Here is an 11600-nt window from a genome sequence, read left to right on the forward strand (position 1 = left end):
TTCCTGTCTTCCTCCCTTGTCCATACTGTATACGGAAAGGGCTGTCCATCTCTAAGAGAATAAGCTGAGACAACTGTAACCTATTCTAGGTAACACCTTTTCTGTAGCTAAAGATGTCTTCAGTACCATGATTATCAGTGGGAACGGTTAGATTGCTAACCCTTTTATTGACTAACTTTGTGATTGAGAGCAGGGCTGTCCAACTTCTGGGCAGCCGGGCCAAATGCCATATGGTTTGCAGACCTAGAGGCTGCTCGCCATGAAGATATCCCCTGGGCATTCCCTCATTAGGCCCCTCTTGGCATGCACAGTGTGGGCAGCCCAGCTCCCCCCCATGCAAGAACCAGCCCTGATTTAGAGCATTGTAATCCCAGGCTTGGTGACTCTGAAGTGCTGTGGGACTACAGTTGCTTCCTTAAGTAGCCTCCTTTTGTAAAAGGGGCAGAAACAAAGTTACTTGTATATCAATGATTTAAAGGCAGATGGACAACCTGTAGCATGGGTCTAGTATATACCATCACTAAATATGATATATTTACTGGTATTATATATAATATTATATTCCAAAATGGATTTTAAAACTGAATTTTCCTCCATATAAAAGGTCATATTTTATTATGCATAAAATTAAAGGGCCTGTCCATCAAATTGGCTGTTACACATACTGTTTCAATATGCCCCAAGGGGACTGTATAAATATTATCTATTTATTGGTATTATATACCATCACTAAATCAGAGTACAAAGTACAGGTCCCTTCTGACCACATGCATTCCATTTTTCAGTCTTTGATTTTTACAAGCTTGATGCCAGAGCCAATTCTTATCGAAATGAAGGGAGCTCTGCCTATTGACAACCTCCGTTTCCCAACACAGAGGCCTTCACCTTGACTTGGAGGTGAGAAGATAGTTCAAGCTTTGTCCATTACCTTTTCAAAGGCAAATTAAATGGCCATATTAATGACAGGAAAAGTAGGCCCCTGTTATGTGCCATTACTGGATAAAGAACTTGTTTGCTCTAGCCAAAATTAAATCCACATTTAATGACCATCAAATAAATATCTGCTCTGGTTTGCTGGCCAGTGGCCGCGTGTAATGGCTGCAGAAAAAGAAAACATACAGTGAGTGCCAAAACACAGACTTTGAATAAAAAGCTCTCTGATTTATTTTAAGAGTCTCTTTCTCTCTCTTCTTGTGCCAAGACTATTGGGCACATGTATGATTTGGACTATCTGAAATGTCACTGTGCTTTCAATTTACCATCCTATCCATTTGGGGCCTCTTTAAATCTTCCCTTAGCAGTGTCTACCATGTAAAAATCAAACCATGTTCACTGCTATTAACTAGAACCTACCTCCTTAACTGGAAAAGAAAAATGACCTTTACATTTCAGTTTGTGGAGGCTGTGGCTCTACAGAATATATGCAGGCTATTTTCATTTGATTTTTTTCCCAGTTAATTTAACCCACTTTTAAAGTCCTGGAAGAGCTTTGTATTTATAATAGATTATTTTACCACCCTGCTACACATATAGTTTAGCTTGCCAGGAACGTAATATTCCTTTTCAAATTTGGCACCACTGATGATTATCTAGAAAATTTGAGTAGCATTATATTTCTCCGGTTACCATTGTTAGCAGCCAGTCTATATGGGATGAGAGAAGGAGCAGTGTCACTGGTACCACAGGCATTGTAGAACCAAACCACACTCCGCAGGAGAGGACCGTTATCCAATAAACTCAGTGAGGATGGATAGTATCTTATGGATGGTAAGAACAGTTTCAGTCAAAGTATCCTCTGTATAGCCATATTCATATTCATGCACTGAACATTATAAAGTTACTGTTTGCTCTGAGATGCTCTTGTTGACATATTTGCACAAAGCAAGAAGAGAAACAAAAGGTTAGACACATAAGTTATTATGGAGGTACTGGCACGCAACTAATGAGGCAAACGTGCACATTACAACGAGTCTGGAGTTCACCAGTGAGGTTCAAGTATAAGGCGGAAGATAGATTAGGATATACCATATTCCCTTTAATAATAGGATAGGAACTCCTTCGGAGCAGCCTTGTGGTTCTATTGAAATCCCATGGGACCTTCTAGTTTCACATCGTTTTATAGACCGGTAGACATTTTTCTAGTCATCGGCCTGATTCACGGTTTAACAAACTTCAGTTACTGTTGGATGCTAATAGTGTGCTAATACACTTGAAAATGTTCCTGGCACGGTGGTCCATCCAGTTCTGTTCACAACAAACCAAGGTGTTCAATTGCTGTGGTCAGGAACAGGACGCTCACGGTGCCGGTGTCCTCCCTTGATGCTACCTGCAGCTGGACACATGAGCTTTCTCGTTTCTCATTTCTCTCTGATGGCTGGTGAGACAACTGCCCCCTGCTTCCCACCCCTGCTTACAACTCTCTGTTGCTGCTTTCTGTCCCAGGGACATCTGGGGCTTTGCCCTTCATCTTATCACAGGTCCTGAGAAGTATAATCCCAATTTTCCCACTAGCAACATAAGATTCCATTTCCAATGCTCTTTCACTTCATTAAGATCCATTTCTGACAAATTATGTAATACCAGCAGATGTTGGGTAAGGAATAAGTTTCATGCTATACTTTTAATGTGGAAATTGCCTACGAAAAAATGTATTTATGAGCATATAAAGTAAATCACTTCAGTGGGTTTTTTCTTTTGCATTTCAGGACCTGTTTCCCTTTTCTTGTCAAAACCTGCAAATGTTCCCTGTGCTGAGTCAGGCAGCACAGAAATGTAAAATTACCCCTCCTAAAAGGAGGACTTTACAATTCATCACCCGGGCTAAAGCAGCTGCAGCTGTTGAAAAGTGTTAGCACATTAGCTGTTATATTACACACAGAGCCTTTATTTATTTGATGCCTTCAGCTCTGGAGACTTGGAGGAATGTTCAGGGTTTTCTCTATATTTTTATGTGCTACGAAAGCCACTTGTTGTGAATTTTCACAAGATCCTTTAATTTAGATTATGCTTGACAGAAGGAACTTTAATCCACATAAGATGTAAAAATATTGCATTTTAACAAGGGTTTTTAATTATGTTTTTATTGTCATTGTCATTATATGTTTAATAGGATAGAGTGCAGCATATCAAGGATGAGTTGTTATTGATATTTTGGTGCCTTAGGCTTAATAGCAGCTCAAATATTATAAAGAAATTAACTCTGATAAAGATGATTTATTGCTACCAAAAATATTTATGCAGGGTTTACTACTAGTGGTGAAATCTTAGTGTAGGAATGAATGACCAAACCCTAGCCACAAACTTATGCCTTCTTAGTTTGAAGTCTAACTTTTCCCCTGCTTCTTTCCTGTCCATATTTTTTGTCCACAATTATTTCTTAGACCCATAGCTGCCCATTTGGCAGTAGATTCAAGCATGTGCTTATATGGATTATATGGAGGGGCCTACCAAATCTTGCAGGTTCCCCCGTGCACCTCCATTCCTGATTGGCTGCAGGGCCCTGGTGGCCTTACTGCTTGTTGCTCACTGGCTGGGAGGCAAAAATGGTGCCATACTTAAAACCACAGTTATCACCTCCCTGCCAACTAGGAGGGAGTTGGGAGGGGGGGATGTGGCCTCCACGAATTGGTATGGGGGGGGCACACAAGGGAACATGTAAGATTAAAGGAGCTGCTGTGCAGCCTACTTTTGCCATGAATTTGGTAGGTCCATAACTGTACGGCACGACATGACAATGGATTTAAGCACATGCTTACATTATTGGAATAGGGGTCTTCAGGAGGGGAAAAAATATATGAAATATATTTCCATTCCACTGAGTACTATCAAAAATCACTACTTACCGCTGTCTATTGCCAGAAACTCTGCAGTATAGATGTTGTTTGTGACATATGATGATTCACGATCCAGGATGGCAGTGGTGCCAATGGTACCATTTGTAGGGTTAATTTCCAGCCAACCTGCTGGATCCTTGTAAACAGAATACCTAGGCAGAGAGAGAGGAAAAAAACCAACCACAGATCATACACTGAGACATGAGTGGATTACAGTGCTTTGCCCTTTTCACAGGAGGATCTCGACATCCTAAATATAAATTAAAACCTACCTTATACTTTTGAGATAGGTCATTATTGTTCGAATCTGTTTACAAGTGGAGTAACATACATGAGAAAGTTAAGGTTGGCATTTTTAAACATCTGTGCTTAAAGTTAGAAACCTAAATTCATCTCCAATGCACTAAATAAAGGCAGGCCGGTTCTCTCGCATGCTGATTGCCTTCTGTTGGTCATCTCTGGACTTTTATTCTACTACCTGTCATAGCAATGGATGGTGTTCCTTAAAGATGATAAAACTCTGTATAGGTCTGATTTCATCTGGAATTCTGTTTCATAGCTACAATCGCCAAACCCTTAGGCCACCTAGATAGCTGGCTAAATAGAAATGTGTAAGATTTGTTTTCCAGGGGCCCTGACACCTACTTTGCTGTTATAGACAGGACCTTCGGCCTCATGATTATTTAGGTTGAGGTGGTCAACCTGCGGCACATGTGCCAAAAGAGGTACAGATAACCTCTGTATGTGATGTGTGGCTGATCAGGGAGGAATTAGGCAGAAAGCAGAGCAACAGGCTGGGCAGTGAACACAGAGCAGGAAGTGGAAAACAGAGCAGCAGATCAGGTAGAGAAAGGGGAACATAGTGGCACTCAGGAACGGTACAGAACTGATTTGCGGCACACCTGCCAATAAGGTTGGCCTTCACTGATTTAGGTCTTGACATACACATATGGTTAGCCTATCTACCGTAAATAATCTCACTGGGGTAAAGTTATGTGCATATTTATTTGCAGGCTCAGGACGTATTTCTGTTCACAGTCAAAGGTGAGGAAGAAACTTGAAGTAACTGGCTCAAGTTTCCTCTTTAATGAAAGGTTTTAATGCATCAACTCTCCAACTGATGCTCCAATCACACAATCAATATACACTTTAGCAAGATACTTATCTTTTTGCAATGCATTGCTTTACAGGTCATAAATTGCCATAAAGACTTCCATAGACATTCTGAATTATAGGCAATTGACATGAAGCCTGTTTATTGTTTTATGAGTATCTGCCAATATCCCAGTGACTCAGAGAAGCCTCCATTTAAAAGGTGAGCTAGGCAGGCAGTGCTGTCAAAAAAACCTTATCGTTGCAACCACCTCCCAAAGGCAGTAATCAAAAGCAGCAGATTGTTAGCAAGAAAATAAATAAAATGGCCAGGTAAGAAAAAAAAAGAACTGAGAGTCAGCAGCTTAAAAGAGAGATCATTCTGAAGGCTACTTTCAAAGCAGCCTCTTGGTATCATGTAACTGAGATAGTCCATCTACCTCAGAATAACTGCTTGGTCCTCATTACCACACTGTCTGGACACCTCAGCATCATTAATATATTTATTCTCACAATGGACTTTGGATGAGGTGAACAGGCCAAATTAAATCCCAAATCAAGTCAATGGAAAAATGATCATTGGCCTCCAGAGGTGATGGATTATTCCTGCTGAGCTAGAGCCGTGAAGCCATAAGTCTAAATTGCATTTAACCCTGGTTAACTGCATTGTCTTCAGGAGGAGATTCATAAGGTGGCATAAATGAGATCAGAATCAGACTGTTAGCCTCCATTATGCCATGGCTACAGATGGGAGGAAAATGGAGCTTTCAGAGCACGGGTTGTGGCAACCTATGGCCCAAAGGCCAGGTTGAGCCCACAAAGCCACTGGATCCAGCCCACAGAGCTGAGGATTTCAGGAGCATTCAGGAGGAGAGCTTTGCCTACGCTGCACTGTGGCCAAAAGGTGGGGAGAAGTGGCAGAAACAGTAGCTGGGTCCTTGCACTGACCCACCTCAGACCTGAGCAAGGTCATTCAGGCCCAGAAAAATGTTGTAAACTCATGTTCTAGAGGACCCAAACTCTTGTGAATTTGGGTCAAAAATGATGTATCGTATCAGCGAAAAAATGTGGTATAAAAATTCAAAATACCAAAACACATTTCACTGCTGAAATGCTAAAGTGTTGCGTGTAAACATTTTCAAATGAAACTGTACTTTTCCTTTTGAAGTTGCATTTTGTTTTCAATCATCTCAATGACAATTTATTTTTAAATCGGTAAGTAAACAAAAAGTGTTAAATAACCTGAAAATAGAAATACATATTTCATCTGGAGTCGTACAAAATGTTTTGGGTTAACCCCATTTAACTGAAACCCTCTAAAATATTCAGTTTGACCTGAAATAATTTATTTTCCTAACTATGGTTTGATCACAGAACCCAATGCCCATTATTTACCCAGCTCTAGTCATAACCTGGTAAATGTGAAAGAGGATTTTTGTTTCTGGGCTCCAGATTCTGCTTCTTCAACATAAATAATTTGAATTTTACTTATGTGCAAAGATGTTATACTAGACAAAACTCCCTTTACATTTTACTTAAAACCACTGATAGGCCAAACCCTTATGCCCTACTCAGCTTTTGCTTGTACCTTAGAGAGGGAAATGCTCATTGTTTTCAGCAAAGTTTGCCTCAGAAGGAAAAAGTAAGAAATTGAATTTCAGGATTTGTGCCTCTTCAGGTAAAAACAAAACTAGAGATGAATATTTCAGGTGAAACCTGATTCACTGTTCTTAATATTGGGTTTAGGAAGACTTATTATGGTATTTTTTTTTCCTCCAGAAAATAACCTGCTTCTAGCTCAGCAGAAAACTGAAGGAAATATAAAAAGATGAGAAAAGAGAGAAAAATCAACTGTTCAGACACAAAGGCCTTGCTCTACTTGAGATTTTAACAAAAGAAACTCTTAATGAAGAAAGCAGAAACTGAAGGACGTGCAAGGAAGGAAGGAGGATGAGGATGAGGGTTCTATTAAAATGCAATTCTTAGGCCCAAATTCTACTTTAATATGAGCACCTGAGAGTTCATCTGGTCTTCACAACCACCCATCTGCAGAAAAGGGAAGTCCCACAATCCCCAGGAGAGTTATTTATACCCTAAGGGCGTTAATGTAGAGCGCCTGAGAATTTTAACGTGCCTTTTTTTGGTGCGGTGCATGACACGGCGTTGGTGTTCGCATGACCGGCACTTTCAAGCGAGTTAAGCCTCGTGTGTCATTCCCTGCAGATTTCAGTAGGGGGAGTCAATTTACCCTCTAGAATAGCGGTTCTGAACCAGGGGTACGTGAAGCCTCATCAGGCGGTAAGTTTGTTTAAAATGAAAAAGTCTTTGTATGAGTATCTTGCATTTTTATAATACATGATTACATGTAGTTTGACATAAAAATTAACTTCCCATTGAAAGGGGGTACGTGAAGTCTCACTCTGAGACCAAGGGGTACGTTGACTGAAAAAGGCTCAGAACCGCTGCCCTAGAATGCCTTTCCTAATGTATTACAGCAGGAGGCACATGTAAACCATCTGGGCTCCCCAGTCCCCGCACCCACTGGGCAGTCCTGACTCTCACTGGGACTCTCCCCTGGGCACGGTCATGGTCACCCTGAAATCCTTGTCACTTGCACCCGCCTATGCTTGGTTGGTCTGGTCTCTCTCCATCCGTACGCGATCCGAAAGACCCCATCCCAATCCTCCCCTTTTCCTTTCCCTTCCCATCCCACCACGTTACAAATATATGTGGGTTTTTTCATTTACCATAGCTGCTATGATAACTGCTATAATATCCTTGAGTAGTGGGTGGGTGGGTAGGTGATTGGCAATAGCTGTCAATGATAAGTAAGGGCCCTTGAAACCACAGCTAATTTCACTCGTAATCACAAATGAACTTGAGGTACAAATCTGACTGGGTTTCATGTTCTTCACCAAGATCATAGTCCTGTAACATACTCCAAGAGGATGATCCTTTGTAGAACCATGCCAGCCTCATTGGACACAGGATTGTTCACAGACATCCAGTTAGAAAATCAGGGTGTAGGAGGGTGAAAATGTTGAAGTGCAACCTCAAATGCCCAACTGACTCTTTTTGAGCCGTTCTACACTGAAACATTCAAAAAAACCCTTGCAAATAATTTAAGAAACCAAATACATTCTGGAACTTCCCATTGCAAAAAATATTAAAAACAGTTGATGGATAATATATTTACTATCAGTCATTCATTCATTCAGCCTAATTATCTGTAGCCTGCTTCTGGTAACTTCACCAGGATATTCACCAGTGGCTTCCACAGGATTAGTCCCTTAGGGGAAACGGAAACAAAGAGATGTAGGTAGACACTAATGAATAGTGAGCGATACAGTCCATCAACCCAGCATGCACTTCCTCTATAGTAATCATTTAAACATTAATCAATAGATGAGCATTATCTCCCATAAAAATGAGTTGCTAGAATAGCAAGTAACGATGCTGATAATTATTTCATTTCACATCTTTGTTTCTTTTTTTATTGTTGTTTTATAACTTCGTAACAAAAGGTACGTGCAAAAATATGAAACAAGGGCAGTCTAAACAATTCCCAGGCTATTGTAACACAGCAAATTCTCAATTAACCCTGAAACAATTTAAGAAGATTCAACACTTTTAAAGTAATGAGAATTTAAAATGGATTGTATTATCTTCCCTGATTGCTCTACAAAGCACTGTTGGCTGTACAAATAAAAAGCTAAATTGTATAACCTGTGATTTGGCACAGGGTTTTGTAAAAGTAGTACTTTGTCTTTCCCACTGCATTTTTTACTTATTGTAAGAGTACATTGCTGTATAGTTAAGATGATTGTTCTTTGTTCCCTTTTTTTTTTGTTCAAATGAGGGTTCTACCAGCAAAAAGGCTTAAAATAGACTCATTAAGAAAAGCATTATATGAAACCATAGCAGTATAAAATACAAGGACTTTCTCTTCCTCTGTTGAGTTCAATGGCAGCTACTGGCAGCTCAGCAGTTTTGAAAATAAGGCTACTTTCTTTTCTTGGTGCCTAAATATGGACTTAGCCTAACTTTCAGAAGCAGTTTTGAAAGTCATAGAGAGTGTCTGTCGATGCATCTACATGCTGACATTGAGATGTCTATTCTCCTTTATCCCAAGAAACAATCATAGCTTACCCTTGGGTCTGTTGTACACAAGCAGCAGTGATGTTTAGAGCAGTCTCGTTTTGTTCTACCGAATGTCAAGCCACTATGACCAATGCGTGACTGACAAAATGTAGCCCCTTTTGTCTGCATCTCCCAGGAGAGTATCCCAATGCATCCCTTAGATCAATGAGTCTCAAACTTTTTCAGCTCAAAGGACCCCTTGTTAGACTCAAGGTACCCTTCAATAGACTCAAGGCTAGAGGCACTCCTTGGAAAATGATGGCTTTTAGTTTTCACTCATTTTTTGACTGCAGAAAAGTAACAGAGCAAATCTTCTGTTGCAAAGAACTCAGACCACAACAGGACCAAATATTTTTAACACCACGGATTCCTATTTGAAATCTCTGGTTTTATCTTGTGAATAAAGTTTGCACACCTAACAGTGCAAACAGCACCTGGCCCTTGAAAGGAACTCAAGGCACCCTGGGTGCTGTGGCACCCTGGTTGAGAATCACTGCCTTAGACCAAGAATTCCAGGGGGATACTTCTGTTTTCTGGAAAATCCTCAGCAAAGAGGACTCTGATGATTAACTGCCCGCGCTTGCGCCTTATAACGTGCACTTGGCATAGTTGAAAGTAAAAACCACTGTTTTATGTATTTATTTATTTCTTGTAAATGGCTTCATCTTTAATTTATAGAGCAGACTTTTTTAGTCAACACACATTGAAATATTTCAAAGAACGCCACCCTGGATTGTTAGCACATGTATACTGTGTCTGGCAGCCCAGATTAGTGAAGCAGATCATTACCCAGAACAATGGAGGCAATAAGGACATGAAAAATCTAATCAGTGCCACTACCCTCCACTAGCCCCACGCACAGTTTCAGAGCCAGAAGTGGAATAGCCAAGAGGAGCGTAGGAGAGCAGCCAGGCATCTAGGCACAGACCCAGATGCTGCTGTTGGCAAAGCGTTTCAGAGCTTGGGGGCTGCCAGACATATCCCATGTGGAGTCAAAGGGTCTTGGCTCTTATGCTTGAACACAAAGAGGAGAAGGCAAAAATGAAGCATATTGAGCACCACCAGCAATAGGAGCAAGCAGTGCCAAATCCACGCTGAAACCATACGTGTGGCAGTTTGCTGTGCTGCTCTTTTGCAACGACACCAACAGGCCAGGTTACTGATTTGTGTTGCCACGCTGCCACGCGCATTTTTCTCTTACAGGCACTTGAAGATACAATGGAGATTGTATCGCAGATTGTTTTGTACAAAGCCTGCCTGACCAACAAGATGCGACTGGAATTAGGACATGAGAACAAGCAGAACAGTTTTGCCAGGCAATTCTGCTCAACGGTGACTGCGTTCCAAGTTAGACAATTGCAGCCTTGAGCTCAGAGTGAGGGGGTGGCACAGCCTGAGTCAGGCTCATCTACTGCATAAGCTGCTTGATTGGGACTGAAGGGAACTGGGTTCATGTCTTGCCTCTCCTATAGCTTTTCTGTGGCGGGGTGAGGCTGTGGACAGACCAACAGTTACAGCATTTTCTAACATCTGCTGTAACCATTTGGTCTGCCCCTTCTATTCTGCTTTCAGTGGAAGCTAAACGGTTGTAATTTCAAACTCGTTTCACTTAGGTTTAAAGTTAGAGGAGTTAACTCTGCTGTAGCAGTATGGGAGCAGACAAATGAAAGTTAACTGCAGGTCACTTGATGAATATGCCTGAGCACTAAAGGGCTCTCTTTACACTCTTTGGCAATAGATGAGGGTTACAACCACCTACAAATTTAGGCAATGGAAACCTAGTCTATATCTGGGATCCCTATCTCCAAAATGGGGAAGCTACTCTTCCTTTCCTTTGTTGCAAGGGTATATATCTGTATCTACACCATATATACACCTATATATAAATATATATACACATATACATACATACACAACCACATATGCATTACCCTTGCAACAAAGGAAAGGAAGAGTAGCCTTCCCATTTTATTATTATATTATTATATCCAGTGCTACCTATTTAATGTTCCCCACTAATGTGATACCTGAGTGCCTCATACAAATGGGTAGTGTCTACATGAGACACTACTGTGCAGTTGTTACTGCGCATTTATTTAGCTACTACACAGTTATTGCCCTACTGTGCAGGAGTTACTGTGCAGTAGTGCTGGAGAACTTCTTTTAGGTGACGCTACTATGCAGTAGCCTAATAGTACTGTGCAATAGCATATTTGCACTATCTGTGCTTTGATGCACTACTGTGTAGTATTTTTCAGCTACTGCACAGTCAGCATCTCATGCAGATGCGCCCCCTACCCACACACGTGTGTGTGTGTGTGTGTGTGTGTGTGTGTGTGTGTGTGTGTATATAATTTGGGGGTACTTCAAATTTAGCCTTTAATTTCTATTTATAGTCTGCTTTTCATGTAATGAGCCAAATTCTGTCCTGATTTATACCCCATCCAATGATTCAAGTGTGGTTGTATAGCATATAAATTGGGAAGGAATTTGACTCAATATGCATGTACACATTTACTTTGTTACACCTGAACT

The 11600-nt window shown here is 40.8% G+C and overlaps 1 protein-coding gene across 1 annotated transcript in view; it reads right to left on the reverse strand.

Annotated features, from left to right (window-relative positions):
* Window positions 1-11600, reverse strand: part of CDH13 (cadherin 13) — a 948741-nt gene that overhangs the window by 33811 nt on the left and 903330 nt on the right. Inside the window, exon 11 of the mRNA XM_019505469.1 lies at window positions 3843-3985. Within this exon, the coding sequence (XP_019361014.1) occupies window positions 3843-3985 (143 nt within the window). The remainder of the gene's footprint in view (window positions 1-3842; window positions 3986-11600) is intronic.

This window comes from Gavialis gangeticus, unplaced genomic scaffold (genome assembly GCF_001723915.1).
Source record: "Gavialis gangeticus isolate Ggan-Ray unplaced genomic scaffold, GavGan_comp1, whole genome shotgun sequence".
NCBI classification, from domain to species: domain Eukaryota; kingdom Metazoa; phylum Chordata; order Crocodylia; family Gavialidae; genus Gavialis; species Gavialis gangeticus.